Source organism: Lynx rufus, unplaced genomic scaffold, assembly GCF_022079265.1.
Source record: "Lynx rufus isolate CCGP_SWC_20201006 ecotype Redwood Valley unplaced genomic scaffold, mLynRuf1.p SCAF_3, whole genome shotgun sequence".
NCBI classification, from domain to species: Eukaryota; Metazoa; Chordata; class Mammalia; order Carnivora; family Felidae; genus Lynx; species Lynx rufus.
The window spans coordinates 194,935,162-194,958,881 of NW_025814845.1; the positions used below are offsets into that span (position 1 = coordinate 194,935,162).

Here is a 23,720-nt window from a genome sequence, read left to right on the forward strand (position 1 = left end):
GCCAGAAGATGGTCATCCTATCCAAGTTCTTCATTTTACAGAAGTATCATTAAGCTGCTTGCCTCAGATCACATAGTTCGTAGGATTAAAGCTTAATTCAAGATAAGGGAAAGATATTGGTGTTTATTAGTGATGACTTGGAGGTAAATACTGGCAAGGTAATCTGGCAGCAACTATTAACGGGGTAGCGCATGGGAAATAATTTTACGCATGAAATGTTTTTGTTCTTACCCAGCTTGTTATGTAAAGGCAATACCCCAATAATTTTTTTTCTGTATATGCCAACAGAAGGTGGAGTCTAAAAAATAGTGATAAAAAAGTAAAGGTGGTAACAGACTCTATGACCGTTTTTCATCAAGACAGATCTCAATATATTAATACTGTGTAACATGACCGCCAGCTCAGTTAATCCCTGGAGACCAACCATGGTTCAGTCGCTGCTCTTGACTCAGTCATGGACAGCGTACCCTGTTCTAACTTACATGCCAGCAAAAAATACGAGGCACAGGTGCGGTTTTTCCTCTCTGCTCTGCTCTGCCTTTTAGGGTGAAAGATCTGTTGTACTTAAATTGACCGCTGACGCCTTTTGGCCTAGAAATGACCTCCAAAAAAATCACAATAGTGAGCTGTGCCTATATAAATAATAACAGGACTGTGATTTTGTAGGAAAGCCAATTCTAAAGTTAGATTCTTACGAAACGAACATGAGCTACGTACCAGCTGATCCTAATGCACAAACACTGTTTACTCCCGAGGATGAAGAAGAAAGGCTAACCACTCACTGATCACAACAGAGCTTTCTGGCTCTACCGTTCTGTCTGTAGCTGTTTTCAAGGGACAATTTTACATGGGATTGACTTGTCAATAATTCAAATAGGCTTTCATATTTTAAACGTAGAATTCATTTCTGTTCTGTTTCCCAGTAGGAAATGCAGTTTTACACATTTTTCCTTTCTGTATCGTGCAAATAGTTAAATACTTCCGGCCGCTGCTGAGTCTCCACTTTAAAAATAGAAAATGCTACTGCGTTTCTGGCCCATCCCCCACCTGCTCCTTACTAACCCCGCTCCAAGTGTTTCTGAATAGAGCTCAGTATCCAGGCCATTCTCCAGTTAGCACACAGGAATCTTTGTGAAAGTCTCAAGGGAAGGAAAAAGTAGTTAGAAAAGAAATCCAGTCGCTGGTATTTCTTCTGGCTAGAGCAATTGCACTTATGATACCTGGTTGTCGCAGACAGAAACGTCTACGACACGATGCCCGCAGATATTGCTGTTGAAAGGGACTGTGTACAGCAGATCCTCACGAAAAGAAGGCTAGCGAGTGTAGAAGAACGTTCTACTAAACGAAAAGCTAGCTGGGCTATTCTGACCAGTCAAGGTTAGTATAGCGGCCATTGCAAATCCGTTGGTATCCTGCAGTAAACTCTGTTGACCTGTTTTTCGCAAATACTAACTTTAAGCTGTGGGTGCTTTCCAGAACGCGGGTTCTGAAATGTAAATGTATGGCATGGCAGAGGACCGCACTGTTTTCACTTTTTAGTGTATGGAGAATGCATCTGTGGACCCATTTCTATGACCGTAGATTAAACACAACGGTAAACTCTTAGCCTCTGGGTTGTTTACCTCTCTGTTTCCGCAGGTGCTTCCAAGTTGGTATGGAAACAAAGAAAGATGCTGTTAAGCAGGAAAAGACTGTTCACAAGCCATCAAAGATGAACATTTTGAATCACTTAAATTGGACCAGAACGTAGGAGGGTGATGGAGGCAAGAAAATGAATAGAATGGGTTCCTTAGAATACGCTGACACAAAGTTATTAATTTTAGGAATAAAAAAATGTGAAACGTATAAAGGAGAATGAGCACAGTACCAGAAGGGAGCTTTGTGAGGAAATTAGTTTTAAAAAGAATACTCTAAATGTAAATTTTAGTGGAACACCAGTATGGTCAATAATAGACCTAACTGTTGGGAATGCAGACTCGAAGGTGACCCTTGTTCCAGGAAACCTCTATTTCCAAAAACGCTGCAAGACTTGGATTTACTGTGTAATAGATGAAATCTGAGAATATTACTGATAAAGTATTACAAATTTTAAAAATCTAAAAGAATACTTTTAAATAGGATGAAATACTATCACTTCTTTAAAAGACTGAGAAAACTCCCTAATGCTTCCTCTCCAGCACACATTGCCTTTCAGTTACTTTTTAACTGTACAATTATCAATAAAAATTAAGTATAGATTAGCATGAATAGAAAGTAGTTGACTACAAAGAAGACAGTAGTGAGCAAGTGTTTATTGAGCGATTACTGTGTGCTAGGCATTGTGTTAGAGGTTGGAAAGCAGTAATAAATAGTCTCATCATTTGCACGGTCCTTAGATCCAGGAGGAATTTAGGCAATTATTGTAGAATAATTATTGTAGAGCATTTTGTTCCTTCTTCAGTGAAGACTAAATTACCTAAATATGCACTTGACCACAGGTACGAGCAGCATACAAGAGTTCGGCAAGGTGGCTAAAAACAAACAAAAAAAATTAATTCAACTGGATGAGTCTCACACATTTTCACTTAAGACAGACTCCAGAGAAGTTGAAAATAAGCTGTAAAATTATATTTTAAAATCTAATTTCGTGTAGAGAAAATAGAGTTTTACACAATTTTCCTTGACATAGTTTAAATATATTAAAAAGGAAATGTCCTATGCTTCAATAAAGAAAAAAAGTCTTGTCAAACTTTCATTAGATTTAGCTTCAAATGTTTCCAGCACTGTGAATGAGAATGTAAACAGGCCCATTTTGCTGAAGGTAATTTGATGACATATATCAGAATCTTAAGAATTTACTCTAAGCAGATAATTAGACACATTCACAAAAATAAGAAATAATATTAATTCCTCAAAACTAAAGGCCACCTAAACATTCAGTAGGAGATTAACTAAATAAATAATGGTATACCTATACAATGACATATGCATTATAACCATTTAAAATGTTGTAGAATTATATCTATAAATGAAAACAAAAGGTTAAAAATAATCTGAGTAGTATGGTTGCATCTTGATTAAAAAGTGTGCATTTAGAAAAAAATTAGTAAGTATATACAACAAAAGGTTTGGTTATGTTTGGAAAGCAGCATTGTGATTTTTGGTTTTTGATTACAATGTATTTTGATTTTGATTGACAATGTATTTATTGTCTTATTTAATTTCCCACTTTTATAATTGAATAAGAGAGTACAGCTATTGTTGCTACTATTGCAAATATACATATTATTATATGAGAATGTAGACAACAATTCCACGGTTCTTTTTCATTTTTAGAAGGTAACGCTTCTTAGTGTGTTTAATTAGTTTGTTTTGTAGTATTTATTATGGATCCATTATGGATTAACAACCTGCTAAGTATACTGTATGCTCTGTGGCTGAAGAGAAAATATTATATGATAAAGTTTCATTGAACATTCAAAAGGACTGAGTTTGCTTCCTGGATTTATCAGGTACTGATTTTAACTTGAAGCAAAGCATTTAATCACTGTCTCAGTCTTCTTGGGCTGCCGTAACAAAATACCACAGGCTGGTGCCTTAAACAACGGAAATTAAGTTTCTCATAGTTCTGGAGGCTTAGAGTCTAAGCTCAAAGTGCCCACACAATCAGGTCTTGGTGAGAACTGTCTTCCTAGCTTATAGTTGGCCACCTTCTCACCATATGCTCACATGGACTTTTCTTGGTGCATGTTTGTGGAGAGAAAGATCTCTCTCTTTTTATAAGTCCACCAACCCTATCAGATTAGGGCCCCATCCTCATGACCTTGCCTCCCCTTAATTACTTCTTAAAAGCTCTATCTCCAAATATAGTCAGCCACATTGGGTGTTAGGGCTTCAGCGTAGGAATTTGGTGGCAGACAAAATAATCCTGTCTTAGTCCACTTGTGCTGCTATAAAAAAAAATACCAGAGACTAAGTAGCTTATAATAGAATTTATTTCTCACAGCTCTGGAGTCTGGAAGTCCAAGATCAAGGTGCCCGCACAGTCATGTTACATGAGGACCCTCTTCCTGGTTCATCGCTGGCACCTTCTCACTGTGTCCTCCTGTGGTAGAAGGGCTCGGATGTCTCTGGAGCCATTTTTATAAGGGTACTAGTTCCCAATTCATGAGGGTTCCACCCTTATGGCTTAAATATTTCTCAAAGGCCCCACCTCCAAATACCATCACATTGGGCATCAGGATTTCAACATATGAATTTTAGGAGGACACGGATCAGTCCATAGTACTGAATCTCAGTACAATGGAAAAAAGAGTCAGAGTTCTATTAAAGACACACTGAGGTTCAAACACTTCTCACACAGGCCCATTTAACCCTTATAACAATAACTGGAAAATGCAGACACCGCTGCCCCCATTTTATAGATGAGGAAACCAGTTTAGCAACTTAAACTCATCGACTTGCAGTAGGAAATACATGATGGTCAGATGTCCAATGTAGATACGCCTTCCGTCCACAGCCGGGTTTGAAGCCCCCTCCACATCTCCACCTGACCTGTCAGGGTTCTCAGGAAGATCAACATGACTGTGTCTGAGGAAGCAGGAAGAGCCCACTGTGGAGCTCCCCCACGTGAGGGAGACTGAGAAAATGCAAACGTGCAGAGTCGGTGCTGGGAACACAGGATGGCCACACCACTCACGCTCACTCTCAAGGAGCTGAGGTCTGTGGAAGAAAGAGGGCTTGCGCTCCTGCTGGAGCACTCCGAGGGTTTTCTGGACGAGAAAACTGTGGAGCCAGGCTCTGCGAGGAGGTCAGGGAGAAACCAGTCTAGTTTGGCGAGACAGAACCTTACTCTGAAAATTGGCATGGTCAAAAGACGACAGCCTGCTTAAACTTCCCCATTAAACCTAGCCTCAAGCTCCCATCCCTCAGGCTGACTGGGAACTTTATCGTTTTATTTTATTTTATTTTATTTTATTTTATTTTATTTTATTTTATTATTTTATTTATTTTTATGTTTACTTATTTTTGAGAGAGAGAGACAGAATATGAGTTGGGGGGGGGTGTGGGGGAGAGACAGACAGGATGCGAAGCAGGCTCCAGTCTCGGAGCTGTGAGCACAGAGCCTGACGCGGGGCTCGAACCCACGAACTGTGAGATCATGACCTGAGTCGAGGTCGGATGCTTAATCGACTGAGCCCCCCAGGCACCCCAAGAACTTTATCATTTTAGTAATGTCCCCTCCCATCCTTTTCTTCGGCTTTGTGCCGAGGTGGGAGCTGAATGCCAGTGCACTAGGGAGGTGCACTTGGCCTCCAGTCCCCAGGCTTCCTGCTGATGAGCCTGCTGGCCGAGCCATTAATCCCTTGAAACAAGTTCAGCAAATCTTAAAGCTTAAGATGTAAAGCATGCAACTTTGTCCTGAAGGTGGGGACACAAGGGCGAGGGCCCCTCTCTTCCTCTGCCTGTCACCTCTCAGGGGTGTGGCCAAGGCCTGGACACTGGCATCTGGTGCCTCAGGACCAGCATTAAAAACCATCCCTGTGGCTCTCTGCCTCTCCTTCCCTCCATTCCTTTGCCTCTCCCCTCTCACACCTCCCTCCTGCCTCTCTATCCTCCTTTCTCTTGGCTATCTTCTCCTCCCTCTACCCACCCTCTACCCTCTTCCCCCGCCCAGTGTCTAACTCTCCCCGTAAGGGAAGCTACCACTTCTGCTTTTTGGACTTCTTAAGCCCCAAGGATCAGAGTAGGCAGACCAGCGGAGCAGACAGACAGCCACAAAAGAAGGAAAACTGAGCTGGGGGAGATGATCCAAAAAAAGAAAAAATTGGGGGAACACGTACGAGAGTCCAGTTTAACATAAGCATGGGGCATGTGAAGGCAAGTAGCAGAAGATAAAAACAAAGTCTCATCCACATGGCAGATAATCTTTTATTCTAGGATGGGCATGTGAGTGGCGAGCCATTCAAGGTTTTGAGCCTGAGAGCAACACAGTCCTAAAGGTGTTTTCGGGCTCACAACAGCCACTCGCTGTTGTGTAGCCCGACCATGTGTGCCCAGCATGGGGTGTGACTGCCATGGAAACGGGGGCCTTTTCTAATTTTCCTCAAGGCACCTTGTGGGCTGGCTGGAACTCTAGGTGCTTTTGGAAGTTGAATTCAATGACAGTATTAAGGATGGTGGGAGAGAGATGGGCATGAGGAAGACCATCCAAACTGAATTCAAAAGGAAGTGGACCATACTTAATTCATCTTTGTGTATCTCTGGCATCTAGAAGGGTGAAAATTGCTTAGAACAGCACCATAAACGTTTAATAAATGAACAAATAGTGGGTGAATGTGAAGGGCAAGATTATTGCTTAAGGAAATACTCTTAGGACTCATTGATGGGGGGGTGGGGAGTGGCTCGGGGCAATGGAAGAACCAGTGAATTTAGGAGTCAGGGCCCCCAAGCTCTAGAGCGTCATGTGATTTTGAACATTTATTCATCAACGAACATTATTAATGGGCTAAGTATTGGGGGGCATGGCAATGAATAAAATACATCAAGTCGTGCTTTCCAAGATCTTATATACTAGCGGCAATTATAAGAAGAAAAATAAAGCAGGGTAGAGAGACAGAATGAAGAACAGGACAGGGAGGACTTCTTAGAAGATGGCCAAGGAAGGGCTCTCTGAGAAGGTGACGTGCCAGGGCAGAACAGAGGTCACAAAGAAAGCCATGTGCAAATTTCACAAAGAGGCACGGCAGGCAGAGTGAACAGAAGTCCATGAGGTGTGCTTGAGGAAAAACAGTGAGGCCAGTGTGGCCGATGGAAGGGGTCGGAGGTAGAACCTGAGGTCAGAGAGGAGCCTGGGGACACTGGTGGCTCACAACGACGACGTCAGATGTTACTTTGGGCAAGAAAGGAAGCCACTGGATTCTCCGTGACTTAAGAAGAATCATTTTGGCTCCTGTGTTACAACAGACTATTGGAAGGTCACAAGTAGAAGCACACAGACCAGTCAGCAGGCTTTTGCGGCACGTCAGGTGAGGGAAATCGTGGCCGGTAGTGGAGCAGCAGCAGTGAGGGTTATGACAGCCAAAGTCTGGATTACACTGGAAGGCGAGAGGCGGGAGACTTACTGGTATCTGCCTGTGGGATGTCAGGAATAGAGACGAAGGATTACACGGAAGCTTCTGGCCTCACAGCACCTGGATGAGTGGCATTGTCAGGAAGCGGATAGGAGATCTAGGAGGAGTCTGGCACGAGTTCAGTTTTCCATGTGAAGTGGAATTGCCCACTTAAATACCCAAGTGGAGAAGTTGGAAGAGCCAGCTGGAAATTTAAGTCTGGAATTTAGAGGCGAGAGCCGGTCTGGAGATGCAAATTTGGGCTCATCAACACGCAAATAATATTTATACTGATGGGACTAGAAGAGATTCCCCCTAAGAGCGAGTGTAGGCAGATGCTAGGAGTCCGCTTGGGTTGAAGAAAATTCACAAAAAAAGAAGTGCTGAGCCAATAATAACTAACTCCCTCCTTGCAGAGGAGCATATGAAACAGTGACCATGTATGAAGTTTCCTTGAAAATGGTTGTGCTTACGTTTAAGACCATATTATTAGGGCCAGGTGATGGGGGGACGGTATTGTTTAAAACCATACAGAAGCAAAAAGAAATAACTGGTTTTGAGAGAAAGGTGACAAGTTTACTTTTAGAAATGTATCGACATGATTGACCCAGGTGAACATCCAGGAGTAAATTTCAGAATTGGCACAAAAGTTTTTGGGAAGCCCAGGGAAGAGACTTAGGAGATAATTGTCCCTAAATTTTGACCATTCTCTATTTATAGCCCCCTACAGATATCTAAGTAAGAGGAGCTAAAGCTTCATAACCTTAAGTAAGTTAAGTTGTTCTACCCTCCTGTTTAGAACAGGTCGCAAAAAGCTCACGGGGCGGATATTTGGAAATAATTGTTGAAAAGGGAATTTGGATTGTTTTTGACATATTTCAAATGTGTTTGGTACTATGCTAAGTAGTTCACAGTGACTCCAACCCTGTGATGTATAGAGATTTATCCTTCCCATTATGGTTGAGAAAACTGACGTTCAAGAGGTTAATTACTACCAAGTTCACAAGTAGGATCTGTGCCAGAATTTGAACTCAGATCCACCTGAAGATGTCCAGCGTGCTCTGCCCACAGCCCCAGTGACCAGTGACAAGTAATTGGAATGACTAGATAGTCTCCTCCAAGAGCAGCACTGTTACCTGAGCAAGGCCTTACAGTCTCTTTCTCTCTTGATTTTGGATATTCGTGGCTATCATAGCGAAATCTCTGCCTTCACTTTGTTAGAAATCCAGTCTTTTTTTTTTTTTTAATGTTACTTATTTTTTGAGAGAGAGACAGAGCATGAGGGGCAGTGGAGGGGCAGAGAGAGAGGCAGACACAGAATCTGAAGCAGTCCCCGGGCTCTGAGCTGTCAGCACAGAGTCCGACGCGGGGCTCGAACCCACAAACCACGAGATCATGACCTGAGCTGAAGTCAGATGCTTAACAGACTGATCCACCCAGGCGCCCCAAGTCTTTTTTTTTTTTTTTTTTTTTTTTTTTTTTTTTTTTTAATTTGAGCTCAACCCCAGAACTTTTTTCATTTACCTGTTGTCTTTTTCTGTTCGGGACCAGACACTGTCTTCTTAGGAGATAATGACGGGATCCTAGACTGTGAACAAGAAAGCAATTAGAGTAAGTTGCATACCCATGCAATTCACCACTTAGACCTAAAGTTTCCAAGGCACAGCTGTGGCCTGTGGTTTTCAGATCTGGACGAGATTTTTCTGAGGAAACTTTCAGAGAGGCAACAGTGACGGAAAAAGAGGACAGTCTCAAGCTTGGGAGGGACTGGTTTTAACAGCGTAATGCTTCCCTCCTTGCCAGGCGTGTTCTCATGGGTTTATGTAGCTCTATTTATGTGGTTAAACAGAAAAGTACACCACCAAGGTCAGTAAATGCCTGGTGGTTTTTTAATTATTTTGTAAACCCGTGAGGAGGGATGGGCCAGATGTTGAGCCTGAAGCTTATCTGCATTTTGGGATCTTCTTTAAACAAAATCATACAAAACTACAGAGTCTTAGAAAGTGTCTGTGCAATGGAGGGGTCCTGAACTTAAGTTTGCACTGGCTTCATGGTAAATCCACTGCCGTTTTGAAGAAGATAGTTGATTGAATGCTTTATAGCAAAGGGAGTTGTAAAATGCATTAACATTTGGTACCGATTCATATAGGAAGATGTCATTGCTTCCCATCTGTCCTTATAATTTCCTGTTTGAGATAAGTGTCCTGACTTTCGTATTTTGAGACCAACTGAGCAAAGTGGGAGTGACCCAAACACAGAGAGCCCTCTGCACCACTGCCAGTGCGAGGTTAGCTCTGGAATGAGGCTACGTCCTACTTCCGCACATGGGACTAAGGAGAGCCAGGCACAGACTCTTTAAGAAGCAGATTGGTGTCATCATCGCTATGGGTAGAGCTTTCATTGTAATGCTTGGAGTTTATTGCAAGGCATATACTGTAAAGAAAAAATTAGGTAGGATAAGCAATTTGTCAAAGAGGAATGATCCGTAAGAAAAGGCAGTTTTGAAAAATAAATCCGATTTTAAAAGCTGTTTCGTTTTGGGTGGTGAAAGGTCATGTTACAAGGAGCTTAGAGGTCCTTAAGATGGCCGAACAGAGCTAGCAAACGACGAGCGAGTTTTGTTTTGTTTTTATGTTGATAAAAGAAAGATATGAGTCGGATTTACCTCAACAGTGGCTGGCTTGAAGTGCCATGGGGAGATGGCGATTTAGGTACGGTATACACTCTTACCAAACCGTATTTATCTAAGAAAGAGAATGTTTTTGCTCTAGCCATGCGATGTTTACAGAACAGGGTAGGCTCTCTCCCTGTAAATTATATACCAGATGTCTGGGGACTGGTGGTGTTTCTAAATATAGTCAAGTTACCTCCGTGTGGCACAGCGCGGCCTTCACAGAAGGCACCCGATCAGCCTGGCGAAAGTTACAGGCGTTTTGTAAAACTAATTTTCACACTAATTCATCCTAAAGAGTTAAAGTGGACACTTAAAAAAATCTTAGCTACCCAGTTAAAGTCTGACAAGATTGTAAAGTTCCTGAACTGTTGTATATGAAGCTATGTGTAATTTTGCTTGGTTTTGAGAGAAAGTGTGTCAATCGTTCTAATATAAAGCATGTCCATGTTGACAGGGACGATATTTTATATGCAACACAGCTGAATGGAAATTTGCAGTTGCCGAATTTCAGATTGTGAAGGCAGGAAATACGGAGGGGTGGAGGCTTAGGTCAAAACAGGAACCGGAATTTGATCTCGTACCTGTGATTCTCACACGTTATGGATTCATTTCAGAGATTCCTCTCCAGCATTACCGGGAATGAGGTGGGGTCGCTTGGGAGTTAAGCAAGCAGAGTTCAAACAAACAAGGTGCCTCGAGTCCCATGCACGTGCTATAGGTCACTCCTTCGGTAGATGGACATACCTACACTTCAAAGAAACGTAGCACGAGGTGTTGTTTGTTGGCTTAAATACATTTATAAATCATTCAGTTGCTTTAGTTTATTAAACTGATAGCACTGAAAATTATTTTAATGCTGTTGTTTATGGTTCGAGTTTCTCTAGTTTTGGAAAACAATTATTTTTCCCTAAAATTCCTACTAGAAGCCCCCCTATTTACCAGTTTGTTTAGCAAAGACCACCAGGTTATTACTTACAGAGCAGGCTCTGTACTTGCTCATTCCCAGTCCCCCCTCTCAACCCTGTCTGACTGTTGCTGGTGCTTGTCCCATTTTTGGTGGAAACCGAATCTTGGAAAAGTTAGATGACTTCATGGAAGCCACTGTCCTAAACTGGGATGCGAATCGTCGCCTGCCTGGCCCCTCCGTCTCTTTCCTCCTGAGCTTCTGTGCTCTAGCTTTATCTGTGTCTCATTTAATTCTCCTGCTCCCCGCCCCTCCCCCAACCTTCCACCCACTCCCCCATCCCCAACCCAGTTCTTGTAGGAATAATGGCAGACAGCAGGGGGCCCGTGCTTGATCTCTGCCTGATGGGCCAAGAGATTCCTCGTCCAGCACATCTCCAGTGGTTTTGTAACTGACCTCCCACCACGCTGCCCTGTAGATTACGTTTCACTCCCTTGTCATGCCTTTGGAGGTCATGTAAATAGAAACAGTACCAAAGACACACAGGAAAAACCTGGCTCAGCTTTTTCTCTCCCCACCATAAGAGACCTAAGTCTTGGTGAAAAAGAAATTGAAGGTGCCACAGAAAGCTGTGTGACAGTCTGGGGGACAAGTGGTGGTTGGGGTACGGGGCGGTACCTTCAAATACTTCCATTTCTTTATTTTGGTCCTTCTGTTGCCTGTTTTCTAAATGATCCTTCTCCTTTCTTCCCCCCACCGCCTTCTTTCATGAACACCAACAAGCAATGCTGAAATTGTTCAGAAGTACAATACAACGATTTTGATGGGCAAACACATTAGTTTGCAAAAGGGGGATATCAGATTGCCGTCAGCTACAAATATTGTTCGCTTTGCTGCCCCTTAAAGGTCTTCATAAATATACTAGATAGAAATGAGCCCAAAATGAACCAAAAGGCTATTTCTCTAAACTTTTCCCAGTCTCAACATCTGGTTAATTGCCGTTTAGCTAGTGACAATGAAAGAATAGGCAGCAATAATGAATCGGCATCATGTAATTCAGCGTGTATCTTTCAGAGGTAAATTAAGGTAATGAATTTATTGAGCCAATATACAGGAGAGAAAACATGATCATTACAATCACTGTAAATACTATAAATGATTATTTAAATTTATATATTTAAGCAAGGATTACTTAAAACTTTATTAATTTACTACTGCTCTTCTGAGCAAGCTGAAGTTAGTGATTTCACATGTGATCTCTTTGAAAAGTTGTTATAATTTCCTTATTTAAATCTTCACAATGAAATTGATACGTGTTCTTAAGTTCTCCAGAGTTTCACTCAGCAGTCAAGTTTACTTTAATGATAAAACAAACGTGTATGACTTTTATTTTTATTTTTAAAGTTTATTTATTTTGAGCAGGGGAGGGGCAGAGGGCGAGGGAGAGAGGGAATCCCAAGCAGGCTTCTCATTGCCAGCACAGAGCCCGATACAGGGCTCGATCTAATGAACCATGAGATCATGCCGTGAGCTGAAATCAAGAGTCGGATGCTTAACGGACTGAGCCACCCAGCTGCTCTGACGAGTATGATTTTTAAAGCATCAGGTTTCACCTCAGAAGCTGAAACTCAAAACATAGCTGTTCCCCCAAATAATATTATTTACGATGGCGACGTTGCACTTTGTTTAGCGAGAACATAACGTTCTAACTTCTTAGAAATGATTGCTTTGTCGCCAAATATTGTCCTATCAACAAATATTTATTGCTGTGCATTTCAATCCTACTTTTAATATATAATAGGAGTGTTGCACACGGGAAAGAAAGAATGCCCAAAAGCTAATAACGGTAAATCTTCTTTCGGTTGACAGCTCAAAGAATTGGATGTCTGGCTTGCTAATCTTCTGAATAAGCAAGAAATAATGCTGGCTGGAAAGGGAGAACAGAGCAGTGTCATAACCAACTCCAGTTAGATTATGTAGCTCTCTTTAAATGATGTTTCTCTTGGCTCTCATTTCTCAGCTTTAAAGTAGAACTAATAGGGGTGCGTGGGTGGCTCATTCAGTTAAGCGTCTGACTCTTGGCTTCAGCTCAGGTCAAGATCTCAGCGTTCATGAGATCGAGCCTTGTGGAGGGCTCTGCACTGTCAGCGCAGAGCCTGCTTGGGATTCTCGCTGTCCGTCTCTCTCTGCCCCTTCCCCACTTGCACTCTCTCTCTCTCAAAAATAAATAATTTAAAGGAAAAATTTAAAAACTAGAACTAATAGTTGTCTATGCCTCGGCGAGTGTGAGGAGGAAGGGGGATCATGCACACGGTGCTGGCACAGGTGTCCCATGTCCCACCGCGTGTCCCACGCGGCGCAGGCTGGGCATCGGCCACCATTACCGTTACTGGTACATCAGGGGTAACGGGAAGAGAAGCTGTGCCCCCTCGCCCTCGGGATTTGTGTCTTCCACAACATCCCATAATATCACCGGATGTAAAAAAGACTGATGATGGGCAGTTGCCTTCTGCCCTCTCTACCACGTTCACTCGGTCATTTCATGAATCCTGTGATATGTGGCCCACATTTTATTCGGTGAAATCGTTTGGACCTCCCTTACGGTGTTCTGGCAGAGTTCTTCTGTGAGACCATAATTGAGGAAGCCTGGGTCCATGTGAGACTTCTTCAAAGGTATGAAATCATAGGAGCAATGACGTGTTTCTAAAGTACTACACCTTACTGCGTTTCCCCTAATTTCCTGACCTATTCAGAAAGCTTCAGACACGCTTTTCATATAATGTCTGTTTCTAACAGCTAAGTGACTTTATTTAAATTGTACCAGGACTGACCAGCAGGGTTTTTAAACATTATTTTTGTTTATTGCGTCCTGTGGATCCTCGAAAGGAGGAAGAGGGAGTAGACAAGAAGACAGATACTAGCGAACATAATCCCATTACATCAGGAAGGCTCTCCCTCTAGCTAGCAGTGCTTCAGCTTATCAGCCAATGAGACCCCTTAAAGGAATGTTTTTCTGATTGGCACGTTCTGCATGTTTAATCACTGAAAAACCTCCACGGGTGATCTCTCGTGTAGATTAAATAGAATCAACCATGCTGATCCTGTTTAAATTACAAGAAAATCACCGGGCACCAAGCCGGTATCATATAAAACCACCTGGGTGGACCACAAGGGTGGGAGAGATAGGGGTGGTTGGATGCCAGATGGCTCTGGGGGAGAGAAGGACATGGGATTTCCACACGGGAGGGCACTGATTTTCTAATGGGAGGGACGCATAGGCACATAAGAAGGGGGAACTTGGGGGACAAGGGGGAACTTGGGGGACAAGGTGCCTTTTTCTTCAGGATGTAGGGTTGGAGGGGTTGCCGACCATTGGTATGTGGAGAATCAGCGACCCCTGAGGGAGCCCTTGGCATTATCGGTACCATTTCAAACATCAATGATAGTCTGCTCCTCCCAACCCGCGACACCCCTTTCGAGGGCCCACTGGGCTCGTTCGAGGGCGCAGGACGTAGGGGTCAGCTACTCATTCTCCTTGGCAACCTGGCATAGCCCCTTTACACCTCAGGGCAAACTGTAAGGAGAGGACAGTCTGGGGGTGCAGAGAGAGGGGGGCATGGCAGGGTGGGCGTAGAAAGTAGAGAGGTGGGGTGCTCCTGCTGCTAGCCTTCCTAAAAGTGCCCAAAAAAGATTTTGGGGGGGCGGGGCACCTGGGTCCGTTAAGCGTCCGGCTTTGGCTCAGGTCACAATCTCACAGCTGGTGAGTTCAAGCCCCACATCGGGCTCTGTGCTGACAGCTCAGAGCCTGGAGCCTGTTTTGGATTCTGTGTCTCCCTCTCTCTCTTTCTCTCTCTCTTCCCCTCCCGTTTGCACTCTGTTTCTCTCACTCAAAAATACACAAACGTTAAAAAAAAAGTTTTTTGGAGTTCTGAGAAACCATGAAACAGGTACTTTTGGGGGCATATCTAAGGGAACTTAATCCTCCCCTTCCTTGGAAGACAGTTCAAAAGGTACAGTAGTTCTGGGATTGGTCAGTTCCAGAACATGCTTTATAGCCCTTGGCATTCTGAAACTGCCAGGCTGGATCTTTTAGACAAGAATCAGACTTCTTGGTATATGGTCAGGTGTCTCAGTCACCTTGTTGAACACAGACTCTGAAGAGTATGCATTTCCAGGAACTGAGTGTGTCCGTCAGGGTTCACTTCTACTCACAGATCTCGTCTTCTTTTCCAACAGGTTCCTGGGCAGACCGGTCACCACTACATGAAGCAGCAAGTCAAGGTCGTCTTCTTGCTCTGCGAACACTGCTATCCCAGGTGACGTATTAGCTACAGCTGGAAATACATCCCTGTCCCATGACCGTAGAACATTAACTTTCAAAAGTAATCAAAGAAAAAAGAATAAAGCTTCTTAATAAATGCTACCAGTCTTTTTTGTTTTAACCCCTTATCAGTCAGCTCTCTACTTTGCATTTAGCTTTGAGATTTCTTTATAAATATTTTGGCATAATCCTATGTCTTAATATACCGAGTTTCTCATACAGTATACTTGCTCACTGAAACATATTTCAGCAAGAAGTCACTGGACGTATGTATTATTCATGTAGCACTTCAACTATGCTTTACTCTATACAATGTGTGCAGCTAATTGCAGAGAAAGTTTGGTCACAAAATATCCAAAAAGGGGTAATCAGAGCAGATGCCCAAACAAGCTATTTTACATTAATCTGTCCTCTGTGATGGCGAATTACCCGTGAACGCTACAGAGCGATCACTTCTCTCCCTGCCCACTCCTCAGACTCACCAGAGGAGAAATGAAAAGCATAGATTCCTTACAGAAACACAGAGCACTCTGGCTTAGCCTGTGCGTTGTTAAAATTGAACGACGTGATTCAGAAGCACACCCAGATCTGGAAGTCATTGTCCCGGTGCTTCCTGGTATCCGGGAGAAAGGGATGCTCTCGGGTGACTGTGTGGGAAGGAAAGGCAGTGATGCCCGGGTTCCAGGACATGGCCCTGGGACTCAGGGCACCTGCATGCCAGGCGGGTTCTTAAAGTGGATCACAACCTTCCTGACCTTCCTTTCTTCATCTATAAAGGGAACATGTAGGACAAGCTGCTCCTGTAGGGCTGTCCTGTGATAACAGAGTGACCATTTTGTTTGCTCATCACTTGATGGGGGGAAAAAAAACCCACCCTCAGAAAAGTCAGTAATTTTCTAAACGTAACCCACTCGGTCCCCCCAACCACCTACAGAAACCCTCACGCAGTTCTCTGAGAGGAGAGCAGTCTCACGATATTTTTCGACATGTATCTCATACACCCACACGCCAGCCAGGAAGAGTCCGAGGCTGCCCCCAGAGCCCGATGGGAAACAGAATCCAGACCTCTTCAGACGCTCGGCCACCTGGTCACCCCGGCGGGTGGCAGTTAGGAATTGGCTCCTTCAAGTCTGACTGCTGGCTAGACAATTCGAAATCTGTGAAAAGATAACTTAAGGGATCTAAAAAGTTGCCACCTGCTAGTGACAAAGAATGGGGGTGAATCTTTTCTTGCCTTCATTTTAAGATTCATCCCGGTATTCCAGGCCATGGCAGTGCGTCATGTTATGGGGGTTTGGCCACGAAAATCTTCCTCTTACGGTGTTTAGTATGATGGTCAATAGACAGTGAGTTACCAAAAATAGCAGGAAAGCACAGAATCTCATGTCCTAATATTTAATTAGTTTAGTCCGACATCATTAGTTTAACTGGAATAAAGTGTTTTATTGGTTTTGATTTGATTTTTAAAGTGTGTACTTGGTTTTGATTGGATAATAAAATAAGATGGAACTCTTGCCATACGCGGGGCCCTGTAACAATAATTGCTTTACATACGTGATGCTGTTTAATCCTCACGATGACCCTAAAACTTAGAGGTTAAGGTACTCACCCAAATTAAAATAATTACTGCATTCTGGAACAAGGCTTCAAGCCCAAGTGTGACTGACTTGATGATCAGAGCTCTCAACCACAAGAATAGAACCTAGTCACTCCTATCCAGTGACAAAAGTTCACAACATGGCTCACTACAGTTTAGAGTATTTTCCCCCCAGTCTGGGCTAACCTGTAATTTCATAGCCCCAAATCAAAACAAGTGACCCGGCCTATCAACAGTCTCCACTTCTACAAAGTAAAAAAGAAAACAATAATAGTAATCAAACCAATTCATAAAGACCACAGAAAGTTAAGGAGGCGGAATTTTATGAAAATATTCAGAATCTACTAAACAAAACAATTTAGCCACTACAGGGTTTAGATACGGTGGTGGTGTTACAGTATTGACGAGTTTTGACAACGGACTGCCTCTATGGCGTCTGAACTGGCCTTTCCTGCTGAACTTATACCTGCCTCCCTGAGTCTTTGGTCTTTTGTATCACTCACTAATGACCTTTATAAAGATGATTTCGTATACTTTCTTGCTCACCTTTCAAAATCATCCATGTCGTGTTTAGGGTTACAACGTAAATGCAGTTACCATAGACCACATCACCCCGCTGCACGAAGCCTGCCTTGGAGACCATGTGGCATGTGCCAGAACTCTGCTGGAGGCTGGAGCTAATGTAGGTACCGGTTAAAACCATTAATCACTTCACGTCTACTGACTAAGACAATCCACAAAGTTCTCATGTGGCGTTTCTTTCCTTAGTAGTTTTCAAAAATTGCAGAATAATAAGAAATCACTTTGCTTCAGTGTTCTCAGTGCGCTCCAAGAAGGATTTCTAGTGTTTGCAAAAACGGGTAGCATGCTGACCTGAGTCGAAGTCGGACACTTAACTGACTGAGCCACCCAGGCGCCCCAGGATGTTTTTCTTTAGATAAATTCTCAGAAACACAATTTCCCATTTCTCTGATTTACCACCAGCAAGGAGACCTCACCACAACGTTTGTCACCATCACATTTCTGGACTTTTTTCCTAGTTGAAAGGCACCTGACCATTGAATTCATTTTTGTTTGACTCTTGAGCATGTATTGATTTCCATGACTTTTACTAGCTGCATGGCCACTCTTGTGACTGACTCATCTACCACATCATATTTCTGTTTATCTCTTGACTTTTAAAAGCTTTGCTTAATTGGTGCAGCCACTCTGGAAAACAGTGTGGAGGTTCCTCAAAAAATTAAAAATAGACCTACCCTATGACCCAGCAGTAGCACTGGTAGGAATTTACCCAAGGGATACAGGAGTACTGACACATAGGGGCACTTGTACCCCAATGTTTATAGCAGCACTCTCAACAATAGCCAAATTATGGAAAGAGCCTAAATGTCCATCAACTGATGAATGGATAAAGAAATTGTGTTTTATATACACAATGGAGTACTACGTGGCAATGAGAAAGAATGAAATATGGCCCTTTGTAGCAACGTGGATGGAACTGGAGAGTGTGATGCTAAGCGAAGTAAGCCATACAGAGAAAGACAGATACCATATGGTTTCACTCTTATGTGGATCCCGAGAAACTTAACAGAAACCCATAGGGGAGGGGAAGGGAAAAAAAAAAAAGGTTAGAGTGGGAGAGAGCCAAAGCATAAGAGACTCTTAAAAACTGAGAACCAACTGAGGGTTGATGGGGGGTGGGAGGGAGGGGAGGGTGGGTGAGGGGTATTGAGGAGGGCACCTTTTGGGATGAGCACTGGGTGTTGTATGGAAACCAATTTGACAATAAATTTCATATATTGAAAAAAATACATAAAAAAAAAGCTTTGCTTGTTGATGCGTATGAGCTAAATATCCTCTGTCATATTTACTGCACACATTATCCCAGTGATTTCTGTTGGGTCGTAGAACTTTGAAATGCCTAGCGTTTAATCTCGTACGGCTCTGTGACTCTCGTTGCTGAACTCTGGCTTGGTTTAGGTAAACGCAATCACGATAGATGGCGTGACTCCATTATTCAATGCGTGCTCACAAGGCAGTGCCAGCTGTACAGAACTTCTTCTGGAATACGGTGCCAAACCCCAGCTGGAGTCCTGTCTTCCTTCTCCCACACATGAGGCCGCCAGCAAAGGTGACTTAGTTATGGGATTAGGTGACAAGGGGAGGAAGTCCCTTTAGCAACGTGGAGTGCTGCATTTTGCTTTCAATGAGTAACTGCAGGGAACAGCATGAGGTGAGGCGCATGGAGGTGGGCAGTGTCGAGAGTAAGCTCCTCTCTACTTTGTGTTGGCAGGCCATCACGAATGCCTAGAGATACTGATATCCTGGGGCATAGATGTTGACCAAGACATTCCTCATCTGGGAACTCCTCTGTACGTAGCTTGTATGTCACAGCAGTTCCACTGCATCCGGAAGCTTCTTTATGCTGGTAATTTTCTTTAAAACCTCTCTCGTTCTGTCCGTACACGTAAGCAATGATTCAGATCCATATTTATGTCTCTGAATAAACTGTGTAAAGATATCTCCCTGCTAAAAATGTTCTTATTCTAAGCATTGTTGCATGTAAGTACATAACCCATAAAAAAAGGAATTGCATTCTTGATAATTCACAAGCTTTATCTCACAAGTCCTAAAGTCCCCCTTGTAAAGATCATACAGCGTAAAACCTCAAGGTTGATATAGTGTTGCCAAATATGTATTTCTTCATGAATAAATCCATCACAAGGAATTTGAGGGGTAGTAACTGCTTAGCTACCTTGTCTTCTACCAATCATAAGAGCTCATGTGCTCGCCCCGACTTTGTCCTGTCCCATTTACCTACAAAGACTTAACGGCCTTTTCTTCTAACTTGAAACAAACCTATGCCTCAGCGTTCAGTGTTAGCCTCCTGAAAACTTGTCCTAATCTTTTGAGACCATAATGGTGTCTCCCCCTATAGGAACAGGAGCTTTTTTAAAAAAATTTTTTTTCTTAATGTTTATTTGTTTTTGAGACAGAGACAGAGCATGAACGGGGGAGGGTCAGAGAGAGGGAGACACAGAATCTGAAGCAGGCTCCAGGCTCAGCTGTCAGCACAGAGCCCGACGCAGGGCTCGAACTCGCGGACTGTGAGATCATGACCCGAGCCGAAGTCAGATGCTTAACTAACTGAGCCACCCAGGCACCCCAGGAACAGGCGCTTTTGAGGATGTGGATTATGTCTTTTTCCCCATCATCTCCTTTCCCTACCACAGCGCCTCCCACATGGTAGGTGCTGAAAATACACGTAAAATGAGTAAAAGGATTTCCATGCTTTTTACTGTTTCTGCCATCATTTGGCCTCTGATACGCTCATAATGTCTTAGCTAAATTATAAGCTTCTTGCAGGCAGTTTCTACTTCGTTAGTTCACTCCCGTCATATCTGTTAAGTCTTAAATATGACTTCTGCTAATAACCGTTGACACACTCTTATTTTCTGGCTGTGATCGCCCACGAATTTGTAGAAGTAGAAGAGTTTCTTCTTTGTTGCCTTTTTTCTTCTCTTTTCTTTTCTTTTACTTTGCTAGGAATATTATTATTTCCACCAGACATTTTATATTGGGTAAGAAAGAGAATGCTGTTGGTAATTGTGGACTGATTGTTATTATCAGGCTCTGTCCTCCCATAAAACTAACATAACCAATAGAGTTTATGCTTTCTCCATGGAGATTTTGTCATGGACTGTCATTCTTTCACTAAACATTGTGTATTTGATGAAAGAATATGAAAACAATTACATTTATTGAAATGTGAAAGTAGCAGGGAGGCCTGAAGGGACCCTTAAAACGTACTGCTTCTCGTAAACATCGTTAGTTTTATTGATAGTATCAGAAAGCAGAGTTGAAAAGGACTTACACATTTTTACCGATAGATATTTCTTGGTGTCATAACCACTTAGGTACTGGGAAATGAGATTGCTCTTTCCAGTATTACACAGTATTGGTTCATTGCACATGTATTGAATGATCACCATGTGCCATGACTCATACTCAGATAAAATAACTAAGCAATAAATAATTTAATAGGTAGGGTGGTGTTTTTTTTTTAATGTAAGATTTTTAAAAAATTTACTTTGCACATGGAAATACAATGTGTCTTTCTACTGAAGAGGCTCAATGCCTTTATATATTTATCGACTTACATTGTATGAGAGAGAAGTGACAGGAAAGTCCGTGCACATTTTCCCCAAACAGCTCACACGTCTAGATTCATGAGTTTTCCAGGAAACACGAAGAGCTCTATTGCCTTAAAATAAATGAAAAGAATATGAGCAATAAACTCTTGGATAATCCTAAGGAATCTCAGTCATGATGAAAACAGGTATGAGTGGGCCTCATCATGCTCTATTTGTAATAACCAGTTAATATGATTACTTTGGGGGCTTTAAAGCATTTAAAAATATTTTGTATTATGGGCTCTTTCAAGCATAGAGGAAAATATTAGAGAACATAACAAACGTGCACTCTCCATCTATGTGTGTCAAGTTTTAATGTGTACATTTGAAGTGTGTGTGTGTAAGGGGGGGAATAACTCATTACAGACAGAGGTGAGGTCCATTTGGCACCACCCTTTTCTGCGTGCATCGAGGTAAGTGACTGGTCTAAGGGTTTTGTTTAGATTTCTCATCGTTCCTTATTTACACGCAGGTGCCGATGTACAAAAAGGCAAATACTGGGACACCCCACTGCATGCAGCTGCCCAGCAGTCCAGTACGGAAGTTGTAAACCTACTGCTGGAATTTGGAGCGGATATCAATGCCAAAAATACAGAGCTGCTTCGACCTGTAGATGTGGCGACTTCCAGCAGTTTGGTGGAAAGATTGTTGCTTCAGCATGAAGGTAGGAATACTTGTGGGCACTTCAAAACACAGGGCCCCTGGGTGGCCCAGTATGTGGATCCTCTGACTCTGGATTTCAGCTCAGGCCACGATCCCAGGGTCTTGGGATAGAGCCCTGCATCGGGCTCTGTGCTGAGGGTGCAGCCTGGTTAACATTCTCTTTCTCCCTCTGCCCCCACCCCCAGCTTGTGCTCTCTCTCTAAAAATAAAAGAAAAAACAACCAAAAAAGAGAAAAAAACCCACAAAAATACATTTGCCTGAAATCAATGCAAAGTAAAGACTTTTTGTTGACATGTAAAATGATACTGGCATAACATTTAAAATATTTTTTTGAAGCAGATGATTTTTTAACTGAGGTTCTATCTGTAAAGAAGATAGCACAATGATCTCAATTTTCTTTTTTTTATCTTACCTAAATAAAGTCTGTATATGTTGGGTTAAGTTAAATGTATTCAGTTTGTTTGACAATATGCAATATGTAATTCTGTTTAATATCTGCTGATAAATATTTAGAAACATGCCCCCTTTTCTAAGGGCACATGGCTTCTATAATGTTATAGAAACAGAATCAGGAAATACTTTCATACCTAAGACTTTTGTTATTCAAAAAAATTTTTAATGGTTATTTTTTGAGAGAAAGAGAGAGAGAGAATGTGAGCAGGGGAGAGGCAGAGAGAGAGAGAGGGAGACACAGAATCCGAAGCAGGCTCCAGGCTCTGAGCTGTGAGCACAGAGCCCGACACGGGGCCCGAACCCGTGAGTTGTGAGATCATGTCCTGAGCCACAGTCAGATGCTTAACTAACTGACTGAGCCACCCAGGTTCCCCAAGACTTTTGGTATTTTAAAACAGAATTTTTTAAGTGTGGCTCAGACACTATAATAAAATTTGTTTTGGCTTAACTAGTAGACCTAATTTGAGAAAAAGATACAACTTAAAACTTTCCCCCTTTAGTGCCTAACATTATTGGGTCTTTTGACTTATATGTTCTTTGAGAAGCAGAATTTATTTCTGAGGCTTTACATGCAATAACAATTTCATAAGCCTCAGGATTATAATGTTTTAAAGAACCCATATGGAATATACCACAATTACAATAAGAGCTTATAAATAAAAGCCACTGAAATGCTTATGTAAATGTCTCTAGCATAGCGGTCGCACTACCCTATTTAATTTACCTCAAAGCACTGAAGCTTATGGTTTGTTTTGTGCATCTTAACAACATATAAAAATCCATTTGGATTTTAATTAACAAATGCCTTCCTGTCTTTTGTAGCTACTCCAAGCAGCCTTTGCCAACTTTGCCGACTCTGTATCAGAAACTACATAGGGAGGCCGAGATTGCACCTCATCCCCCAGCTCCAGCTGCCAACGTTGTTGCAGAATTTCTTACAGTACCGATAAGGCAGGGAAGTAATGCTAAATACTTGCGAAATCAAAACATTTCTGTCTCATCTGCATAGTGTATATTTCATAGTAAAATATGCTAAACACAGTATATAAGGGATTATGAGGCCCTGGGGAAGAAGTGAAATGTCAATTTAAATTTTAAGTGTACTAGTGAGTACTACTGTTTTATGCATTTTTACTTTTTTTTTTTTGGACTATAGCATATTTAAAATATCTATATATTATTAGCTATTCCCATGTACCCTTTTTGATGTAGAAAAAAGGAGAAATTTTCATTTCAGTGTTTCTTTTTATGAAAAAAAATGTGAACTCTTACTGAAACTACGTACTTTAAAAGGCCTCCATTCTGCCAATAATGCATTAACTTTTAAATTTTAGCTGCTGTAATTGGTGATCTCTGTGTATTTTTTACATTAATGCAAAATACGAGTATGGTTTAGAAAAGAACAACTACCCTTTTTGAAATAAAGATGGCTGTCATTCACGAAACCCGCCGCGTCGAATGTGCGCTTGTCATTATAATCATCAGTTCATCAAGAAAAGATAAACTGCCCCCCTCCCTGCAAAGATCTCACTAGTCACTTTGCCACCTTAAATGTCCCCATTCCAGAAACGGGTTGGACTAAGGTTATGGCTCCTTCCATCTCTTCCTGGGATGGTTGGAACCTTACACCTTTGCTAAGACTATTTTAAGACTTCCTCCTTCTCCAGGGTAGCCTCATAAGGCCTCTCTACAGTGCTTTTGTACGAAGCACTCCAGCCTTCTTCCATCCAGAAACTGTCACTAGCTGGTGGTACCTGCAGACTGAAGACCATGAACTTCGTACCCAGTTGCGAAAGAGGCCCTTCCTGGGCCATGCTTCAGGG

At 42.3% G+C, this 23,720-nt stretch overlaps 1 protein-coding gene across 1 annotated transcript in view; it reads left to right on the forward strand.

The window, feature by feature from the left end:
• ASB5 (ankyrin repeat and SOCS box containing 5) overlaps positions 1 to 22,847 on the forward strand; it is a 51,176-nt gene extending 28,329 nt beyond the window's left edge. The window contains exons 2-7 of the mRNA XM_047092431.1: positions 14,906 to 14,985; positions 17,162 to 17,269; positions 18,568 to 18,718; positions 18,881 to 19,015; positions 21,253 to 21,444; positions 22,720 to 22,847. Of these exons, the coding sequence (XP_046948387.1) occupies positions 14,906 to 14,985; positions 17,162 to 17,269; positions 18,568 to 18,718; positions 18,881 to 19,015; positions 21,253 to 21,444; positions 22,720 to 22,847 (794 nt within the window). The remainder of the gene's footprint in view (positions 1 to 14,905; positions 14,986 to 17,161; positions 17,270 to 18,567; positions 18,719 to 18,880; positions 19,016 to 21,252; positions 21,445 to 22,719) is intronic.
• Positions 22,848 to 23,720: the final 873 nt, after the last annotated feature.